Genomic DNA, 23,693 nt, shown 5'->3' on the forward strand with positions numbered 1-23,693 from the left:
ATATATTAATCGATTCGTTTTTATTGATATTTTTACTAAAGTCATTAGCTATGGAGTTTTATAGTACAATATTTTACATTTGCAAAATAGTAAGGAGTATCTAATACAAAAAAGTTAAAATTAAATTACAATTACCATGGCGACTGCTTTTCTTGATATTTGGCTTGCCAACCTCCGGCTTAATGCAATAAATAGCATGATCAGGAGTTCATAAATAAATGAAAATAGCAGTTTTGGAATGTTTTCCATATTAATACCGGTGAAATACAAATATGTGATTGCGCAGCAGGATTATACGTCGCGAAACGTAAATACTTTGACATTTAATATTAGGTGTTCACGGATGTTGCATTGTGATTGCGAATACGATAAACAACTATGATGATAAATGGTTATTACGTCGCTTATTAGCACGTCGATAATTATTTGTGATTGAGCTACTGTCACATGATAAAATAAAACATTTTATCTATAACTTTTTTGCCATCAGTATACATAATGTAATATTTTATGCACAGTGATTATAACGTTAATTCTAGAAAAGCCTTTATCAAAAAAGTAAATACTTCAGGAGAGGGTATTATTTGGTTCTGTAGCGATTTTTTATACAAAATAATCTCACTCTACTGAAAATAAGAATATTTTTTTGTTACAATTATTATCAGTGCGATTTAATGAACTTTTAAGAGAAAAATCTCAATACCTTTATCGCTTATGTCAACATATTACGTAGACATTTCTTGCTATAAAATATGCAGAAAAACTAGTTTGAAATGCGCATTACAAACGTATTTTACAGAAATTTCTTTTTACAGTGCTTTCTGGCGCCTAAGCTTAACTCATTTTCATCTAAATCTGACATAGGCGCTTCTAGCAATAACCCCTAGATATACATATAACCCTAACTTATCTTCTAAAGTGTGCATACTTTTTTCATTAAATTCTTGTAATTAAATCATGTTTGACCTTCAAGCTTTTTTAACACTAACATTAACAACGGTCATTGAATGGATTAATTAAGATAAACAATATACCTACCTTGATGGAGTACCTACAATTGAATTTAAGCTTCTTAACACTTTGAGTACCGGCTTAAAACACATAAAACTTACGCTGTGCCTGGCCATTTGTAAAATTTCATGTTTTGTGAAGGGTTCCTTAAAAGTGTTATAATTATAAAAATACTGGGTTAAATCAACTGAAACTTACTTTGAATCTCTATCTTCAAAATCAAACGTCAACTGCAAGCGAAACTGAGCGAAACCGTACTGGCGAATAGCGATATAGCAAATGGCCACGATAAGCCGTGAAGAAAAAAAAAAATTCAATCGCTAAAGGAGATCCTATATTTGTCGATATTGCAAATCAGATGACAGTGTTGGAATGATCCGAGTATTTTCTATTCATGAAACTACGAAATAGCTATACTAAAAGTTTATTATTATTTATTTATTTGACACTTTATATACATATACAAAAAATATACATACAAGGGCGGGCATATTGCCTTAAGTCAATTTCTTCCTACCTACCCAAACCGTTCAGTTTGAGAAAATTATAAATACATGGACATATTGAATCTTACAATTTTATACAAAAATTAAAAGCAAAGATTAACAAAAATAAATATAAATTTTAAAAAAATAACACTATACTATGAAGAGAGGAGAGGGGATGGGAAAAGTCACTTCATGTCAATAAATGCACATTTTTAGACGGCTGGTAAACCGTGTGAAAACACGGCTCCGGGATACAATGTGTTAATAGAAAATTGGCCTTTATTGTATAGTGCATGTTCGTTATTAATACTGTTTTTTCTAACTACTAAAATATTACAACAATATGTATATATTAGTTTTATATGACTTATGAACTAAGTAGTACCTAATTATGATTTAAAACGTATCTCTCTTACAACCGATTATTCGAATAATAATTATGACATATTCATTATCATTTTTTTTTTTATTTATTTATTTAACTTTTTGTACATAATGTTATTTGTACATTGGCGGGCTTATTGCCAAATGGAAATTTCTCCCAACCAACCATACCTATTGGTCTATTAATTGTTTTATACTACCGATTATTCACAATACAAATGATCGATTATGAGTAATTCAATAATTCTCTCCGTCATCATCGGTTTTCCCATTTCTAATTAACCTAATTATTCTTCGATTATTCGACACCTTGTGGCCTGACATACTTAAATAATAACTAAACATTGTATTTATGTCCAAAAAGCCATTGACCCAGAGATAAACGAATTACGTAATATTAATGTTAGCAAATATTAGTATATAACCACTTCCCGACTTTTTTAGTCTATTTATTTTACAGAAACAAACAGTCGACGATGATATAATAACATAAAAAAGATACGGTTTAAAGACAGACCAGCGAAGTTTCTAAATAAAAATTATACATATTAAATTGTGGTACAACAAAAGGGTGTCTTTATGTGTATTTGTATGAGAGTAAGTGTAGAGGTGTGTTTGTGTGTATTTGTGGGATTAAGTGTTCAGGCGTGTGTAAGTATGCGCATCATTAAATAGCAAGTGCAATCGTATCGCAGCCAGAAAGAATGAGTCTTATTTTTTTTTTCAATAAATTAAGGGGCGTGTTAAATATATCAATAGATGAAAATAAGCACTGTAGTTAGAGCAAGAACGATAGAGGAAAGAGTATTGTGCAATATTAATGTTAGTAAATATTAGAAAATAACCACTTACCTACTTTTTTGTCTACCGGTTTTGAGACGTACCAGTCTCTTCGTCAGGACACTCACTTCACCAACATGCTAATACTAAAATACACTTTCACCTTGTTGGCAGACCTAAGAATTCTGGGCATAGGGGAATGAAAACCATAGTTAGTTCTGTGGTTATCGGTATGAAAAAGCAAGTTTTGTCTGAGGTTTCTAGCTAGCAAGCTTTCTTTATATCAAGCTATATTGAGCAGTTAGGTAATACATGAATAGGTATGAATATGAATAGGTAACATGAATAGGTATTATTTTTAAAATAAAAATACTCTATTTAAAAGAAAAACAAATGTAAAGAATTGAACTATATTTCGGCTGTAGTGTGAAATAAATATTTAGTTTTCGGCCGCATCGTTGCCCTATTTGAAAAATATCAATTTGATTTCAATTTGAAATTCTTCCTTCAAATAGTATTTTAATTTTACTACAAACGGAATCTCCTTATCAAACCTTAACCATTTTATTTTTTGCCAGGTCACGTTTATACAGAAGATGTCTTTTTTAACATTTTGCAGCATTGCAGATGCGACATCGTGTAGGATAAATACATCACCATATCATTTTAAAGTTACAGGTGCCGTGGCGCAGTTGGTTAGTCGGCCAACTGTGAAATCCAAGATATTTTTTTTTTCAATTGGTCTGGGTGTTGTGGTGTATTTTTTATTACCTCTTTCCATATCCCTTCTATCCCACCTGCTGGCTAATCCAACTAACGTTAAAGCGTTTTTTCATTTTGTGAGCGAATAGGTGTAAAAATGGAAGGAACTGGGAAAAGGCCTACCATGAGTACTAAATCAGTTTAAGATAAAAGGATACATACTTGGGTACTAGCATCGGTTGTCTGAACTGAACTCTTGTCCGTCTGTGTTGTTCTTGTCCCATAGAAGGGAAGTGGTAAATTACAAATCTAAATAGTAGACTAACTCAAAAGAACCACGCGCCGACCATGCTCTAGGACCCGTTTCGTCTGCTCTAAGGTCTTAGAGATTGTTAGGACGATTAGGGTCTTTGCATTAGATTGTTTCTACTGTTGGTATTAGAATAATGGTTTTTGCGAGGGATTCAGTACTATGACAAGAAGTAATTTCGCCGGAGTTCGATAGGGATCATGTTAGGATCTGTGTTAGGATTTTGCCAGTATTGTCTTGATAATTTGATGTTCTTTTATGATTTGGTATAGATACTAGATACGTATTTTTTTTCTTCTGTTGCTTGAGTGCATGTTGTATAGGGCAAATTATTCTAATGTTTCCTATATGTTGTAACGGTCAGTGTAGGTTGAAATAAATTATTTGGTCCCAGTTGGGTGACATTATAGAGGTAGCTTATCAAAAACCAATAAGCAAATTTTTAAGATTAAGAAGAATAATGCAGATAACCAAATAAAGAACCTACAAACAACTTACCATTCACCAGTTTCGCTCAATTGGCAAGAACATGAGAATTCTCCAAAAGAATAAGATTATGTTGCATAAATTTAATTTTATGAACGGAATCAAGAACGTTATATAAAAAATACCATTTTACAAAATGGAACAAATATGACTTAAAGATCTGGATTTTATGAAATAAACAACTCGTTAGTGAAATACAAAATTTTAATAAAAGAAGCAATTCTCTACAAATGTACCAAGATTAGTTAATATAAAAATTCAGAATTCTGCCTAGCTAATATGAGTAAGTGGTTGACAATAAATTTATCTAAGAAATAAATATTCGTAACAATAATAATGACAAGTGAAATAGATTCTTGATTGTTTTCTTCTTGAGATGATATGAAATAATGTTGATTTTACAAAATAAAATCCGCAGATGGAACTCGATATGCGACGTCTTCGGTTGATATATTTTTACTCGTGGTTGGCTCAGTTGATGATTTCCCAGAAGATTATTTGTCGACATTTTAATTCAGTAAATGATCGTCTGCTTCCTTGCATTTGTAAATTTGTGTCTCATGATCTTGAAGAAAAAATCTGACACCGACTTTTCCAGGTATTTACGACTAAACTTCGTAATAATTAGTGATCCATTCGAATCATGGAGTAAATATACTACATTGTAAAATCTTTATCATCGGACAAATTGGATAAAAGGTGGAGTAAATAAAATAGAATAAGGTGGAAAAATGGAAAAAGATAGAAAAAGGTAGAAAAAAGGTAGAGAAAAGGGAACCTATATAAAATACAATCTCATTAGAATATGATATCTCTCTCTACGAGAATTTCGATAATAGATTTGAAACAAATAGGCTTACGTTACGTTGAACGTTCCCTTTCTTGAAGGACTACATTTTTGAAATGTGCGATCGCCTCTCTTTGAGTCCTTGCGCGACAGTTGGACTGTTCGTCCCGAGTTTTCAAATGGAAAAGAAGTTATTTCTAATGCACGGATATCGTATGAATGAGTTACTACCGCGGCCGTCAGATGGCGCTAAATCAGGCAACTTAGAATTATAATCCAGTACTAAAATGCTTTCAAAACGGGGTACGTTGGACTTGTTTTTACAACGTTACAATGTATTTGGGTTTTGTGTCGTTGTTTGATTTGTTTTTATTACTACGTTCCTCTTCCTTTCCGAAGCGGGATCTGGAGCGTGCGGCCGCGGTCTGAATTTGGAACTAACACTGTATTCCTTCACTGTCATACTGGGAAATTAGATAAAGGTGATTGTGCTGACCATGTGTATTTGATTGATCACAAATTGACAATACTGCAGTGAGGGGTACAATGAAAGCTTTTAAAGTTTCTTTGTTTTGTTATTTTCGCGGTTTGATTGTCAAGAAATATTACATTTTCGCTTAATTTGGTTTTTTTTATTGATAGTGATATGTGAAACTGAAGAAAGACACAAGTCTATATGAACAGTTTTGGGAAAGAGGTGAATATTTTCATTGTATCCCACCTGCTAACAAGCCTCAAAATAGAGGCTTAGCGGGTTATAACTTAAATGTAAACATAATATAGTCGAGGTTTCTGTCTCGCCATCACAAAAACAAAGCTTGTTCTATTTTAGAGTGCATCGAGTCAGCTTCTAGATACGGGTGACCCAACTTCGTGTATTCGAGGCGAACTTAAAATATATTTCAGAAAGCAAGTACCTATTTCAGCAGAAATCTTTCCAGCCTATTTTTCATCCCAAACGAAACATAAACCATCCGCTTTGTAAAGGTTAAAAATTGTAAAATTGTGTACTGAAAATTTACGTTTGTAGTAAATTTTCAATCACCCGCAAAGGGTACGGATAGCACAGCCGGCATACAAAAAGTTATCGCTTGGAACGTTGTTCCTTTATCATTATTTGACATGTTTTTTATCTTCTTGCTTCATTCCCAATGCATCCCATCCTCTCTTTTGACATAAAGATAAACCTGTTTTTAAGGAGATACAGTGTATTTGGTGATAAAAATATTGCCTAGAGGACTTACAGGGTATTGTAATATGCATATTAGAGTGGGCCGATATTGTTTTTCTGAATTTTAAAATGAAAGGGGTCTAAAAAGTTGCCTTTTGGATTACTCAAAATGCAAAAAATATCAAAAAAAATATTTTATACTACTTCTGGCTCTCAACCAGAGCTTGAAGTTTTCGAAAAAGTCGATGTTTTGCGCTAAACCGGCTGTTATTTCGTATTTAAGTAAGGAAATCAGTCGAATCAAATTTTGTAATGTGCATTAAACCTTATCAAATAAGCATCTAAGGGCGTGAGTTGCACTTTGTTTTGTAATAAATGGGGAGCATTGTTTTAATGAGCCATTGTTTTCGTCAATATAAGCCAGGCGCTCGACGAAATCAGTTCCGCGGAGTGTAATTTTTTTGCATTTCAGTAGTTTTAAAACGTGTTCGAATTTGTAATGTAATTAAATTATATCTTTACTAACAAAATTTTTTTTTCAATATAGATATTTAACAAAATGTTCAAACCGTTATAAACTTCAAACCTCGGTTGAGGGCTAAAAGTAGTACGGAATATTTTTTACGTTCAATGTAATCCTAATCTTGATGTCTAAAAAAAATAAAAACTTTATACATCATCGGCCCATTCTTATGCATATTTCTTTGGAACGGTTTGCTTATGAATTGCAAAATTTTTACACATGATAATAGATATTATCTTTAAAGTCTGTTAATTATTACAAGAATTTCCAAATAACAAACCAGCCGAGTGATACCCGACGGAGAATAGCCTATGTCACACATAAAATTTTAATCTAAACGGCACGGTAAAATTAAAGGGGACTGACATTTATTAGATTCTTTAGTACCTATAAAAATTTTATAATATTTACATATTTCGTTTTTTGTATAAAACTCCAAAGTCAATGATTTTAATAAATATTATTTTTTTTAAATAAAACATTAGCTTTCTTATAATTTACCCAAATATTTCAATTTTGGTGGCCATTTTCAACGAGTTGTAAATAACTCACTATTAGAAAATAGATATCAAGTTGGTGTAAAGTGGGGTTCGAACCTCGGACCTCTGATCCGTGATTCCGCAACACTAGCCACGGGATCTCAACTCGATTAAAATAATGTAGTAAAACTTAACAAGAGAGATTTTAATGTCAATTTTATCACAATCATTATTTAAATTTAGCGAGTACTCTCAGGTAAAAATCTTGCAAAAGGAAATCGACTTGAGATTAGTCGGTCTCATGGTGTACTGGTTATTGCGTTTGCCAGACATTAAATAAGTAAATAATTGTAAAACAATAAATATCGATCCACTGTATTGTATTTTATCATACCGTGTAGATTTTTGCCGTGGTGTGAAATGGGCCAATCATGTGATATCACGTGATGGCTCGTGGTTTGCACGTGCACAGCGGTCCAGTCTCCGTGAATGTAACGGTAGTACATTTCAGTACTGAGCTCATTTTTGTCAAAAATTGGAGATACAATATTTAAGCTTTAAGCCGTCGATATGGACACTATAATAGATATGACAATATTATCTTGTCCCAGCTCCGAGAACAGCTTCGGCCCCGCAGGACAGAACGCTGCGCCGCGCCGGGACAACACGAAAATTTATTACGAGCGAGTTCACGAAAACTATAATTTATTTTATACCAACACGTATTGGAGTTGTTCAAAAACGAACTAAATATTTTTTATTATTAAGTATTTAAAAATACTCCCCTGAGTTTCAGTCGGCCTCGTGGTGTAATGGTCAGCGTGTTAGCCTACCACGCAAGAGGTCTCGGGTTCAATACCTAATTTGGTTGATATGAAATACTTATTTTAATATTTATTTATTTATACATTTTATCATAAATATAATTTTATGTTCACTTTGCCCAGCTAACAAGGGTACATACCCTGTTCCAAGATCGGCAATTACATTTTAATACATGATAATAGTTTACAAGTTAATAGAAAGCACAGACCAATAAAATATAAACTTACTCGTATACACATTTTGATACATACACATATGTCTATACATATACACACATATTTACATACACATACACGTACATACATCCATGCGCATACACATACATACATTCACAAATTTGACAGATGGAAAAATAATTCAATTTTTAAGTAATGCATTTGCTACTTAAACATTTATTTGCTAATTACACATGAAATGTGATCCCATACTGTTTCTTTAATATCCTAGCAGTATTTCTACACTTTAAAAGGACACAACACGGCACAGTTGAATTCAAATCAGGAGTTGCGTACTGAGCGACGTCTACCAAGAAACTTATGAGTCAAAACGTAAAACTACTAATTTATGAGTAGTTTAGTCGCCTTCTGTTTGATGCTCGTATGCGGTTTCCGGACTATTCTTAATTTTATGAGTGTATGTTTACTCAACGAAAATGTCTAACTTACATGACGGCACAAAATTAAAAAACAAAAAACTCGGTGATAAAATCATTTACCTCTATAGATTACGAGTTACTGGCGCGTCCTTCGTTGTTTCAATTTATAAATTTAAACTACATAATATTCAAGTGTATGTTTACTCAACGAAAATGTCTAACTTACAAGACGGCACAAAATTAAAAAACAAAAAACTCGGTGATAAAATCATTTATATAGAGGTTTACTTAAACTATTATTCACCTGGCTTGAGTAACCTTCTAATGAGGAGCTAGTGAGTCATTTTATTATGTAATGTGTGGATTTTAGTTATTTAATTTGTAGGTATGGCATGTACTAGCTTTATTGTTGTGAATATATTCCAGTCTCATAAGATTCCCATTGCCAGCTTTTAATTTAGTTAACGTTTAGTTCACTAGTCGGTGTTAGACGGCAGTACCATCGCTCGGATGTTGGAAGAACTATTTTTAGGAGTGTACAAGGCGTATAAGGTTATTAAAAGTAGTTTTTTTTTAATGTTATATTATTGTTTACATCGGTAAATACCTGTACATTAAAATAAAACGTATTTTATTGCTTATGTCGACATAACCTAAAACTAGTCTGATGTCGCTGTCATTGAGTAGAATTCACAAATTAGATGCTATTTTGTATCTAGAATCTCGCTCAAGTGAACGATTTTGACAGATTTACCAACAGAAATCTGTTTTACCTACTTTCAGATCTTAGTCTAGCCACAAACCTTTTAATGGCGAATTTAAAAAATGCGATGAAAATACCCATACATAAAAAAATAAGAAATTTTTATTTTTTTAGGAAAAACTACAAAAAAATATATATTTGTAATTCAGGCTGTAGACTGAAATTTGATTTGAACAAATTTGATATTAATTGTGCGCAGATCTTAAATAACTCTAGGATTTTTAGCTGGATTATTATTATTATGGACAATTTATATACTACCACCATTTTGGTAAAAATCACATAAAAGGCCCTCAAATAACACTAAATACATACTTTTGTCTTCCAGAGAGTGACCGTGTACTTCGCAGCCTTGACACTGGTCATGGCCCCGACTCGAAGTGTGCTCCAGGGGGCAGAGGCGCAGGCAAGGGGTGGAGCTCTGTACCCCAGGGAGTCGGAGACTAGAGAAGTCAAGAGCCTGGATGGAATATGGAACTTCCGACTCTCCCCGCAAGACCCAGAACACGGATTCAAGAACTTCTGGTACAAGACGGACTTGGAAAAGGTTGCATTTTTTTGCAATAACACTTTTTTAAAATACAAACTTAAGTTTGTGTTCCCATTAAAAGGCTCTTCTGGGACACCAATAAATATAAACCTGACAAAACATGTTTCTTTTGTTATTTCACAGTTTTAAAATGTACGGAGGTTTTTTGTTTAAGGTCCCGACTAGCTAGAAAATTCCTGTGTTTAGGCAGGACCTTATTTTTTGCACAATTACACAATCTATATGCATGCAATAGCATGGTCTCACAATATGAGTCGAAAAAAAAACTGAAAGAAGCCAGCCCTTCATTCAATGACAGCTAAAGAACTAAGATGCAGTCTGTTCTCTATTTATGACAATTATTATTATAAACATAAACATAACTACAGAGATGGAAAACTTTTTTTACAAATTATATACTAAATGTAATATTTTATACGAAATTAATTTAGGGGCCCTCCTTAGGAGAGAAAACTGTGCTGAGATCAAAAAAAAAAAAAACGCATTTCAGATCTCATTCAAATATTAAATTTTTTTTTCTATCCTAATTTTCGTCAGCCAGATTTTGATTTTCCCTTTTGAAATATTGTTTGTTATCAGTTAACTTAATTTTACAGGGAAGCATATTAAACAATTTAGCAAAAAAATAATCCTTCGACCTTTGCCTTAAAGAAAGGAATATTGATAATGATATTATTTTTTTCCTTTGTTATATATTCACGTTCATTAGCAGCTACATGATGATGTGTATCTCCAAATCTGTCTAACAAAATCATTTTAGTGTTTATTAGACATATCTCAAACACATTACAGGCTTTAAAAACTTCTGTAGATGAGGTTTTTATTTGTACCTTGGGAACAACTTAGAAGAAAATAGGTATTTAAAGGGTTTATGACAGGTCATTAGCTGGTTTAAGTGGCCACTTTACACAATATGTAACATTCACCGTTTTGCCTATGTTTGAACATCTATATTTCTCCAACTCTTCTATCTGTAGATTTTTGTGAAGTCAAAGGGCTGAAGCCTTTATTGACGTAGGTGAGATTCATCCGAATAAAATATTTTACCTACTAGGCAACACCTGAAAACATTTCTAAAAATCTCTACCTTTTCTTGGACAAGTTGGTTTATTATCATTACTGATCGTGGGGGGTGAAATCCAGATTTTGTCTATAAACATTTGGACTAACTCGAAATATTCTTTATAATTTTTTATTATTATTAGTCAAGTTAAAAGTTAACATTAAGTTTTAATATAGCTGATCATTAAAAAATAAGAATATAATATTATTACCCTTGTATATTTTGCACCAATAGCTTTCTTTGGAGGTTATAGTTTTCTACCTATGCAGGCCTGTATATGGATTGGAGTCTGCGGTTTTCCCTGAATGATGCACAAACCTGTTTTTTGTTTTAACCAAATTAAAAAATACAATCCTGAGATTTATCAATTTATTTTTTAAATACTTATTCATATTATTTTATCCAGACAGGCCCCGTTGAACCGATGCCTGTTCCGAGTAGTTACAACGACCTGACGCAGGACCCGGAAGTAAGAGATCATGTGGGCCTGGCGTGGTATGATCGTCGCTTCTTCGTTCCAGATTCTTGGCGCAGAGCTGAAAGCCGTATTTGGCTGCGATTCGGCAGCGTTCATTATGCGGCACAAGTTGTAAGTCTCACTCTGAACTTTCACTTTACTATGGGGAAGTTGCATAAAAAAAGTAAGTTTATATTATAGAGATTACCTTCACCAAAATAGGTTAAATGGATCGCTTTAGCTAACTTCGTCGCCTCTCTAATGTACCCATTTGATGAAAAAGTTACTTTTATTTAACCTAACATAATTTGGACTAATCTTTTTTTATTTATTATTTAAAGTATTAACTTTATGATCAAACAATTAAATAAATATTTTGAAATAACCACTGCATACTGACTTTTTTATGTCTACCGGTTTCGAAACATACCTGTACCATCATCCGGAAATCCTACTATAGACCATCGCTATAGTAGTTGCACAAAAATATAAAACCAATGTGCTGATAGAAAACATGCTATTAGAAGCCAACACCAACTGAGGAGTATGAATTTTCTAAGTATTGGGTGATCATTACAATGGAACATTGTATATGGAAAAGTTATTGGATTATTGAACAAGGGCACATTATTTTTCAAAGCCTCCCTAATGCAAAATATTTCCATATTGACGCTGAAAGAGCCAATTAAAGTTGTTTTGTTTTTTTATTTATAAAAAAATCTCATGCATACGTATTATTTTGGCATGATTCCTACATAATTCAAATAAACATTTGAAATGCGAGATTCTGTACTAATTTAAAAAAAAAAACTTTATTGGCTGTTCTGTAAAGTTGTAACATGTTACTTGGTAATTTGTTCCCATCCAGCGTTGGTATTTATTATTTGTACGCAAGATTTCAACTTCTGCATCTTTATAAAATTCAATAATTTCAGACCAAGTTCATGCTTTTATCAGTGCAATTTTCGGTAAATAATGCTATGGCTTGGGTGAATAGTAGAGTTTTAATACAAGTTCTCTAATGAAAAACAAATGCACACCGCTAGAAATAAAAATGTTGGTTAATATTGCATAGGTAACATTTGGTAATATTCACTGAGTTTTATTTATTTAATTAATTATTTATTAACATTAGCACAAGACCTAGTTTATTTTTTGAAAAATTACAGTTTTAAAATCAACTAAATTTATAAAAGCAGATTCTAATAGAAAAAAAACATGTATCATTTCATGTCATCATCATCATTCCCTTTCTGTAATTAATGGTGCATAGGGCACTGAATTGGTATACTAATCGCAGGGTATCTAGATTATTGGTACATGAAGATAAGATGATCAGTCTTACGCTTCATGTACCAGACCAGGGACTATATAATATTCTAGTTTGAAATCAACCTTTTAAATAAATATTTCATATCAACCATGTCGGAAATCAAACCTGAGCATGGTAAGCAAACGCGCTGACCATTACACCACAACATTTCATGTAATCATAATTATTGATCAAAAATACTTAAAAAATTAATATACATTGTACACTTGATAACATTTCAAAAACTAAAATACCACCAAGCCGCTTTCTGTTGCTTGATGGTTGAGATTTACATTAATACTAACTTATATAATATCAACAATTATTTTTAAAAATGCATTTACATTTATAATTATCAGCTGGAAAGATAAGTAATATACATACAGACATTTTTTGATAAAATTACAAGCAAGAATATATATTTAAAAAATACAAATATTCCCACATAAACTAGTTTAAAAACTATTCATGCATAAACTTTTGATCGAGTGGCCACTCTCTTATCTTGCTCAATGATATGTCAAATTTTAGTTTTTTTAGCAATAAATTAAAAATGCTAGGTACTAAATAATTAAGAGTTCTATTACCATACTTGTTGCACATATTTGGTACTACTAAACCATCACTACATGAAGCGTGTATTATGATTATGTTTGAGAGGAATTTTGAAATTATTACTATGAAATTGTTCTAAAATGATGTTTTTTATTTATTTAACTCAAAAATTCAATTAGTTTATTTTATCCCATTTATAGCAGTATGTATGTATTATTCAATATTTGACTGTTTTCAACTGTTACAACTAATAAACTTGCGAGTGCCTGGCCGGGTAACTCGATTAAATAAACTGTTATTTGTAAATGTATCTAAAACACCGTACAACAGTTTTAATTATAGATAATAATAAATTGAGCATCTATCGTTCGATCAGTTGGTAATTTTCTTCATGCGCGAAGATAATTCAGACTAAGTTCTCGGAAATTTGCGACACCGTGAGAAGATGCACTCTGCCCACAGATTAGATCCACAGGATTAACTACAACAGTCATTCAAAACATAAACTTTGACGATTTATTTCATTAAAAATATAACATTCAATATTTGACTGTTCCCAACTGTTACAACTAATTAACTTGCGAGTGCCTGGCCGGTTACTCGATGTAATATACTCTTCTATGTAAATGTATCTACAACAATCTACAGTGCACACTCGCTGTGATGATATTGATATATTTTATATAACACTTTTGAATTTAAGAAGCAATGTATCAATTCACTATCTTCAATTTTAAATACCTAAATACTGCTATGTAGATTTAAATTGTTTACCTTTTATTAACTTATATCTGTATTCTTAATTATTATTTATCTAACTTCTAATTTTAATACAATATTTGAGTCTGTCCAAATGTTTGTAGACAAAAGACTGGATTTCACTGGGAGTCATTAAGATTAACAAATTACAATAGGGATGGAAAATACCTTGAAGAAGGGAATATGGAAGTCTAGACATTTACAGGGCTTATGACCTGTCATTGGCTGGTTTAAGTGGCCACTTTACACACTGTGTAACATTCACCATTTTGCCTTTGTTTGAACATTCATATTTCTTTTATTCCTCCATCTGTTGATTTTAGTGAAGTTAAAGAGCTGAAACCTTTATTGTTGCGAAGGATTCATCTGACTGAATTATTTCACATACTATTAGGCAACATCTGAATACAATTTTCCAATTTTTTCCTAATCACAAGCCCTGTAAATGCCTATACTTCCATATTACCTTCTTCAAGGTATTCTCCATCCCTGTTGAAATTTGTTAATTTTAAGTTTCTTTTAATAACTTTCAATTCTTTTTATTTTATAACTGATGGGATAAAATGCATTTTAGTAATACAATATTTGCAATATTTGTATTTTTTTATTTTATTTTTCTTATTCTTCTTAATTTACTTTTATTTGCTACTTTTTTGTAAAATGTATTTCTGAGTTTATTTTTATGTATGCAAAACATGTAAAAGCCTACAGGGCGTTTAAATAAATAAATAAAGATATATCAGATTATATAATTTAAGTAGATAACATTATTTATGATAAGTGTATAAAACAGATCATGTTTCACCATTTTATGTGACAGATACAGTATCATTCGATTAAGTACTGGCAGATCGAGCATGGTACATTGCACTGTAGGATCTGCCCCTCTACTTTATGTCAATTAATTCTGTCTGCCCATTACTAATCTTTAGCAGGAAACGGCTGGACCAATGTCTACTTCCTAATACATATTCAGCTATTAATAAAGTCGGCTTCGTGGTCGGCCCATTTGCCTGCCATGCAAGAGGTCTCGGGTTCGATCCCGACATGGTTGACATGAAATATTTATTTAAAAGGGTGTTTTTACAGTAGAATATTTCAGAGTCCCTGGACTGATACCTGAAGCGTAAGACTGATTATCTCACCTGCATGTAACAAAAATGATCCAGATGTGCTGCGATTGGTGTACTAATGCATTGCCCTATGCGCCATTGGGTGCGGAAAGGGAATGATGATCATGAATAAATAATTATCATTATTAAAAATCATTCATTCTAAATTCGATTAATGCAAACTCCTGAATTTCATAAATATTAATATACCAACACGTAGAAGTAGACAAAATAGTCTATATTATTGTCACCCTTCTTAAACCAACTATCTTTGTCACTCACCAATACCGCGTATACACAGACTAGGTAATGAATGTACCTCTCACATCGACATTTTTAACTCGAGTCTCTGTGAATTCAAATCATCTCATTATAATTATTTTATGATGTTCTATAGTAACGATTAATGAATTATTTGCAAAAGCTCCTTATGCTAATGATCTGATGTTAATTCATTTTATATTTTTTATATCTTTTGTATGCTGACAAACATACATGTATATATATATTTTTCTTGTTATTTTTCTTTTTCTTTATAAACCGGTGTTTTAATATTGTTTTTAAGTTTTTTAATTTTCGTTTATCTAACTAACTCATTATATTGTTATATTTTATGTTGTAAAAAGCACTTGTGCCATATTATAAATACATAAAAATAAATGACAAGACACCCCCTATACAATTGTCATGCGGTTACTTAATTCACATCATAAAATAAAAACATTTGAAGACTTCACTTTTGATGTGAAATAGAACCAGAACACTGGATAGGTGATTTCAACTCTATGGGTGCTCTCAGCTCATGGGTAATCTTATAAAATGAAATCAAGTAAAGATAAATCTGCATCACAGTATAGATCCTAGGTTCAAGTCCTTGCAAGTTTGATGTGAACGATGCTTTAATGGTGGTTCTACCATGCAATATCTCATTGTTCTTGGGCCCTGATTACAACATCGATAGTGAAATTAACCGGGGTATCTTAAATCGTGTAAAAAGTAAAACCCAATTCTCTGTATGAAAATATGTTTATTTGTTAGAAATTTTTTATGTCTTCGCTGGTAACACTTACTTAAATATTATTCATCCTAAAAAAATATCTAATTAATAATAACATTTGCATACAAGAAATTCGATTTTACAATAAACAATTACAATTACAAACAAGATAACTCATATCGAGACGGTAAAAAGATAAATTGATATTTATATCTGTACCTCAGATGCAATTCCAGATTTTGATGAAATTTCGATATTTGTATCCGGTTTATGTCCATTGATTTTGAAGAAACGGAAGTCTTATAATGAAAGAACCAATGTATTAAGATACTGAAAATACAAACGAATTCTATAAATTATTAGAAATTACTTGGAGAAAGTAGATTCTTTAGGCTTTGGTTGAACATTTGACGTTTGGATTTGCATGCGTCTGCCTCTGCCTCTGCGGCACAGATATATTTGCATGAAAATTTAAAGTATCTTCTTTGTTAACCTGTAATTGAACATGTTTAGAAAAAAAATGTATGCGTAATTCTATTTTTTATACAGAAAACTTAATTTAACTTTGTGTATAAAATTAAAGATAAATGTTAACGTCCTATTGTAATATTTGCTATTTGCTTACGTAATTTTTCTTGGTTTATTTTTTTTGTCTCTACATCTATTTTTTATTTACTATTTGTTATTTTCTTATTTTCCTCTAAAATCTATTTAAGTATTTTTATAAAAACCTGAATGTAACATTCCAATTTTATTTTATGTCTCTATTTTAATTTAAAACCACAGATTTTATAATATATTCTAGATTTAGCATTCCTACGCACAGGCCTTAAAGAAATAGTATTTTTGCTACAGGTTTTGTTGGTTTTCCCAAAAACAGTGATCATGGACGGTGGCATTTTTGCTTTTAACCCCCTCAATTAGTATCGTGATGAAGAGATGGGTACGTCTTTAACCGATAGACATAGAAAAGTACAAATACAAATAATTATTAACATTTATTGAAATGTTTATTCGAGATTTTTAAAATTTGAGAGTATTTTATGGTGATGGAATAAAATTTACCTTGAGTTTGTATTTTACTATTGCTTAAATGTATTCAAGTTCGATGTGTTATGTTACAGTGGGTCAACGGCAACTCCGTAATGTACCACGAAATAGGCCACTTGCCCTTCGAACAGGAAGTCACTAAGTACATTAATTATGGAGTGGAGAATAGGGTCACCGTGGCCTGTGACAATACATTGCTGCGAGACACCGTCCCACAGGGATATGTCAACGAAATACAGACGTAAGTTTATCAATGTCTTCTTCCCTTAAATTGCAATTAAAACCAATGATGTTTAATTTTGAACTTATTATACAAAAAAAGCATATTTCTGGAAAATATAATAGAACGTTAAAATACACTTAAGGTAGGATTATGTTATTGTGTCGTGTTGTGTTGTGGTGTGTTGCGATGCTATATGGCGCATATCGGTTCAATGTATTTTTATGAGCCGAATTATATATCTCTATGTACGAGCGGATAAGGAACACATTTCTGTTTGTGAAATAGAACCAGATTCCTGACTTCGATGGCTACTCTAAGGTAAAAATCCTGAATAAGGAAATTGAGTGAAGAAATGTCCGCCTCGTAGTTTAGTGGTTGGCGCATCTGTCTACCATACTTGTGGCAGGGGCAAACCGTAACCATTATATTTGACTAACCATAATAATGTTTTATTGTAACTTTATTTACAGAAAAACAAATAAAAAATTACTATTTATTTTAAATCATTTCCACCGTTTGTATTTTTATCCTAACATAAATATTAATAAAGCGCGCCTAGCGCCTGCGGTAAGCCAAGAAACTAGCCGATTATTCCAGCTTATTTTTCATACAAATAAGTATACTATAAGTATAAAGCGGCCGTTTTTAGCACTATTAATTACTAGAACAATGCGGCCAGTTGACATTTCAATTGAATACCTAATATCGACTGAATTCATAGTGGTATTTATTATTTATTTTTTAATGAATTATATATGAAAATAATGGAAAATATATCTATATAATATAATATATCACGAAGTTACATTGTTTGAGTTGATTTCATGGATGAGAGTTGTTGTATCACACAGAACCATTGAAAAATATCAATTTATAATATATATTACTTAATTATATTATGTACCTCCTGTGTAGGTACAAATATATGATAGTTTTTTAGAGCTTACCTGAAAATAAAATCATCATTCGCTACTGACTCGAGGTCCTAGGTTCGATTCCTGGCAGGGCGGACATAAAATGTTGATTTTTAAGTTGGTTTTACACTGCAATATTTCATAAAGAAATGATGATGATAATTCAATACTACAGATTTTTTTTTCAATGTTGTATACATAAAACTCAATGTTTTAATAGCATACAAAATTTCTTCCCAACATAATAATATATGACGTTAATCTGTGATTTTCTGGTATTTTTAATTCCTGTTTTCTTTCTAGTGAAAACGGAACAAAATTGAAACAGTATTTCTCATTTGATTTCTTCAACTATGCGGGAATCCATCGTCCAGTGTATCTCTATACTACTCCGAACCTGTACATTGATGACATTATAATAAATACACATATAGACAACACAACCGGTGAGGTCATATTAATTATATAAGGTTTTACGCTCCATACAGTTAAAAAAGGTTACCTGCGCATGAAATTTGCGGTTACCATTGCTCTCCGCCAGAAGAACAATTGCTGACCTCACTCTAATGCACATCGTGGTATGCACCCTGATAGATTATTTAAAATTACTATTCCTGACAAACTTTAGTATGCCCACAAAGACCACCAGACTGACCAGAATTGCGAATACAACAGGACCAACCACTCACCATTCTCCCCTGGCTCGCATGCACAGAATGGCTAGAAATTATACAGAGCTGTTGGACAAACTCCACACCACTCCTGCTGCAATTGAATCAGCTATCCTATCCATTGAATGACCATCAGCTCAATTCTCCTCCTTTCAATATTTTTTTCATTTTAGTTCTTCATTATTTTCTTTCCTTTTTTTACAATTAATTACATATTTGATGTTAAAATTATGATTATTTGTTATATTATAACTGCTGCTATAATTAAATACTCTATTTACTGCTAAACTGAATATTGTAAGAGCCCTCTGGGCGATTAATAAACAAATAAATAATTAAATGAAATTAAAAGATATTTGGTCAAGAAAATACAGTCAAACTTGGTTATTACGGGGAAGATGAGACTGGTTGAATTTGCTCGTCATAAGCATTACTCGTTCCACCAGAGAGAGGTTTTTAAAAATCCAATCGCCATTGCATATTGTCACTAAGTAATTAAAATTATATGTTAATTATTGTGAAAATAAAATATGTTATTAGTGTAACACTATTTTATTATTTTTCAAGAACACTACAATTTCGGGAGAGCACTCCACCCATCGACGGGTGATATAAAACTAATAGTACATCCAGAATATTGTTCATGGTGTCGGTTGATAGGTTTCCTCATTAAGGTTTGAAAAAAAACAGATGATTTTTGATAATCATTGTTTAATAAGTCCACTTATATTCACTACACATTGTCACATACATACAATACTCACATACCTATACACATATAACACACACCCACATAATATTTATACTCACCCTCACTAACATGTACAATAATAACACTGATACACTTAAACAAGTGCTTAGCATAAACATTATTATGCTATAGTAAAATTTATCCTCATAATGGAATTGAGACACATTTTATATATAAAGTCAAACTTGATTATAACGATCACGGGAATAGTGAGATCTCGGATGTAACGAGGAAACGTTTATCAGCATTTTAGTTGGTGGCTTTCTCCATACATTTATTCACTTTTATAACGAGCTTCTTCTCGGACATACTGAACAAAAATGTTGTCAACAGTCGAGCAAAAACTTTTCAATCGTTTAAAAACATAATTTTAAAAATAACAACCCGAGTAGTAAAATCTTGGACCGATGGATGTCGTTTTTGACACTATGTAAGTGTCTAAGTACCTAATTGGTGTTTTTCCCGACAACTTGAAAAATTTCACAAGTGATTGAAATTGCATGTAAAAAATCCAAGTTTGAACCCAGTAAGTACCGGCTCGGCGCCACATTACAATTTACAACTTCTTTTGTAGTTTATGAATGGCATCCTTATTTTAGGGGTTTTTACAATGCTTTTCAGTTTTTTTAATGTTCTAAGGTCAACGCATAATAAACATTACAGGCTGGTGATGTCAGATCAGGTGAAAACTAACCCTCGAATAATAAACATGTCTACTAACAAGAGGAAATGTCTCTCAATTCGTGAAAAAGTGGCAATTATTTGTGTAATAGAATGTGAGGCGAAAAATCACGAGGTGTGTAAAAAATCTTCTTATCCACAATGTAAATATTGTGGAAAAATAAGAATGTTTATTTATCTGCATTGTATATTTAGAAAGTTGTTAGAAATGTTTGTAAGCATTTATTATAATTTTCCCAAATAGTTTTATTTTTTTAATTATCTGTATGAACTATACATATTTAATTTTATTTTATTTTTGCACCACAACAGGCCAGAAGGCCCAATTACAGTGGTGAATTACATCACAGAACACCCAGGCTTGAGAAAAATCACATTGTAATTTTTGTGTTCTCACCGGCAATCGAAACCGGAACCTTCCGTGCGTGAGTCAAGCGTCTTGACCGCTACACCACGGAGGCCGGAGACGTATACTTATTTGTTTACTTGGTGACGATATGCAATGGTGATTGGATGTAAAAAAAAATCTTTCTCTGATACAACATGTAATGCTTATAACAAGCAAATTCAATCGGTCCCATCTTCCTCGTAATAACCAAGTTTGACTGCATATTTCTGCCGACATATTGAAACCATTGTATAAATTATATATCTTTAGCTTTTCAATTTTTTTTTTCTATTGAATATGTTCTGTAACTTGAATTAAAAAATAAAACTTTTATTTTATTGGTTGGTTGGAAGAAATTGCCATTTGGCAATAAGCCCGCCAATGTACAAATAAAATTATGTACAAAAAGTTAAATAAATAAATTCTGTAATGTGTTTTGTTTTTATGAGAAAAATAAAATAAAAATAAACACTCTACCATTGGTTGATTCCGAAGAACTAGTGACGCCGTTCAAAGTAGTTCATTTTTATTAATTTTTTCATACATTTTTGAGAAACTTCCCCGTACAATTAAATGATCTAATTTGTACCGCGTGTAATAAAACATTTTTAATATCTAATTTTCTGTAGCACTGAACTTTCTTATTTTTAAAATCCTACTCAAATATTTCGCATCTTAGTTTTTATTTTATGGTTGTTTGTATAATTTCCAGGTATAATAGTGTACAATGTATCCTATGGTGGGTACACTGACGATCAGGAGGTGTATTGCTACGTCAATGTTCTGGACAAAAATGAAACTATTGTAGCGCACAGTATGGGGCTAACCAACACTATAGAGATACCCAATGCTAATTTCTGGTGGCCATACTTGATGCATCCTAATCCAGGATATCTGTACAAGCTAGAGGTAACCATACCAAATCATTTGTATTAATCTCAAAGCGGTATATTTCTGAGCGAGTCAACATCGCAGAAGCCATGCATGATCTTAAGATGTTCAGGATTCTTAAGACTTTAGTTACTGCATCCTTAAGCTCGTATTACATGGGTCAGAAAATATTCTATAAAAATATATATATTATAAGATCTTGTGCAACATTCGACCCAATGAATATTGTCATACACAAATTTGTTTTATAGTCATCATCATGGTACTAATTATTCATTGAATACATCAATTATTCACATTCAGCGACTTGCAAATCAATACCGTGATGATTTAAATTTAGGGGTTTGTGGAGGGACTGCTTGTCCGATAAATGAGGGATTTACTACATTTTGAAAATACATTTTTTTAAAAATTTTTAAATGACTTTTTAGAAATTTTTATTAGGATTTTTTTAAAGCTTTTCATGAGGAATGTTCCTCTGAAATTTCGCAGTCTGGCCCTGAAAAACCGCGTATAACGTAAAAGCAATCACAATATCTTGTAGAGCAGAATATTTTCTTTCGAACGACCAATACGACCAGACACAACGTGTGTTAACACCTAATAGTTTGATCATGCACTTGTTAAATTCTGTTCCAGGTCCACATAGCAACACAGTCTATAAAGAATGCCGATATATATAGACTGAAAGTTGGCATAAGGACAATATCGTGGTCTAACACTTCGTTATTCATCAATAACAAACAAGCTTACCTGAGAGGATTTGGTAGACATGAAGATTCAGATGTAAGAAATTACTTTATTATTATTTGTTATAGGCAAGCAGCCTAAAATCTCGTGTACTATTTATAGTCTGCATTCTTCCTTCAAAAAAGCATCCAAACGGTTTTCGAACTGGTTGACTGAAATGGAATGGACAACTAGGCTTGGCAATTTATTCTGGTCTGAAACTACCCTGCTGGAAAGGAAGTGTTTCTTGGGATTGAGGACGATAGAGCTTCCAGTTATAAGCCTGTAAATTTGTGTTCGGATTTGATTGATACATCTCATGCAGGGGGCAGTCATAGTAATTATTGAGTATCTTATAAGATTCTATCAAGTCCCCTCTCTTCCGTCATTCTTCCAATGATGTAAGTCCTAGTGCTTTTAATCTACCATGCATGCAGGGCATCTTTTTGAGTAATTTGGGGATTTTTGACTTAGTTAAGAAAAATATTCTGTATGTTTATATTATTTTCAAAATATATGTACAGTCGAACTTGGTTATAACGATCACAGAAATAGCGAGATCTCGGATATAATGAGGAAACATTAGTTGACATTTTAGTTTGCGGTTTTCTCCATACATTTATTAATTTTTATAACGAGCTTCTTCTCGAACATACCGTAAAAAAATATTGTCAAAACAGTTGAGCAAAAACTCTTCAATTGTTTAAAAACATCATTTTCGAAATAAGAACCCAGGTAATACAATACAAATGGGGGACTAACTTATTACTGATGTCGCTGGGCGTCAGGATCGGTTTACGTTTATGATACTAAGTAAGTGTCTAAGTACCGAATTGATGTTTTCACCAACAGCATTGACAAAGTATCACACATATGGTTGAAATTGCGTGTAAAAAACTCAAGCTTTTTGAACTTAGTAAGCGCAGGCTTGGCACCTAATTACAATTTACAATTTCTTTTGTAGTTTATGAATGACATCCTTGTTTCGGGGGTTTTCACAATGTTTTTTTTAATGTTCTATGGTCAATGCATAATGAACATTACAGGTGGGTGGTGTCAGATAAGTTAAAACCTAACCCTTGAGTTGTAAAGATGACTACTAACAAGCAGAAGTGTTTCAATTTGCAAAAAAGTGGCAACTATTTTAGGGTTGCCATCCGTCCCGATATATCGGGACTGTCACCGTTATTGAGCCCTCTGTCCCGACGTCCCGATGAGACCTATAATGTCCCGATTTAGAATTACACAGTACAATGCTGTTAATCAACATAAATCTTCTACGGCCG

The 23,693-nt window shown here is 32.2% G+C and overlaps 1 protein-coding gene across 3 annotated transcripts in view; it reads left to right on the top strand.

The window, feature by feature from the left end:
* LOC148282540 (beta-glucuronidase) overlaps nt 1–23,693 on the top strand; it is a 50,760-nt gene that overhangs the window by 19,333 nt on the left and 7,734 nt on the right. The window contains exons 1-7 of one of the 3 annotated variants that reach the window (XM_088224898.1): nt 8,961–9,093; nt 9,633–9,851; nt 11,324–11,506; nt 17,234–17,400; nt 18,600–18,742; nt 21,500–21,696; nt 22,318–22,464. In XM_088224898.1, the coding sequence (XP_088081024.1) occupies nt 9,052–9,093; nt 9,633–9,851; nt 11,324–11,506; nt 17,234–17,400; nt 18,600–18,742; nt 21,500–21,696; nt 22,318–22,464 (1,098 nt within the window). In that variant the 5' untranslated portion in view covers nt 8,961–9,051. Of the gene's footprint in view, nt 1–8,960; nt 9,094–9,632; nt 9,852–11,323; nt 11,507–17,233; nt 17,401–18,599; nt 18,743–21,499; nt 21,697–22,317; nt 22,465–23,693 lie in introns of those variants that run through there. The other 2 variants (XM_088224899.1, XM_088224900.1) reach the window with 2 other exon arrangements.

The sequence above is a fragment of the Micrasema longulum genome, unplaced genomic scaffold, assembly GCF_059751315.1.
Source record: "Micrasema longulum isolate JH-2025_06_02 unplaced genomic scaffold, ASM5975131v1 h1tg000319l, whole genome shotgun sequence".
Lineage (NCBI taxonomy): Eukaryota > Metazoa > Arthropoda > Insecta > Trichoptera > Brachycentridae > Micrasema > Micrasema longulum.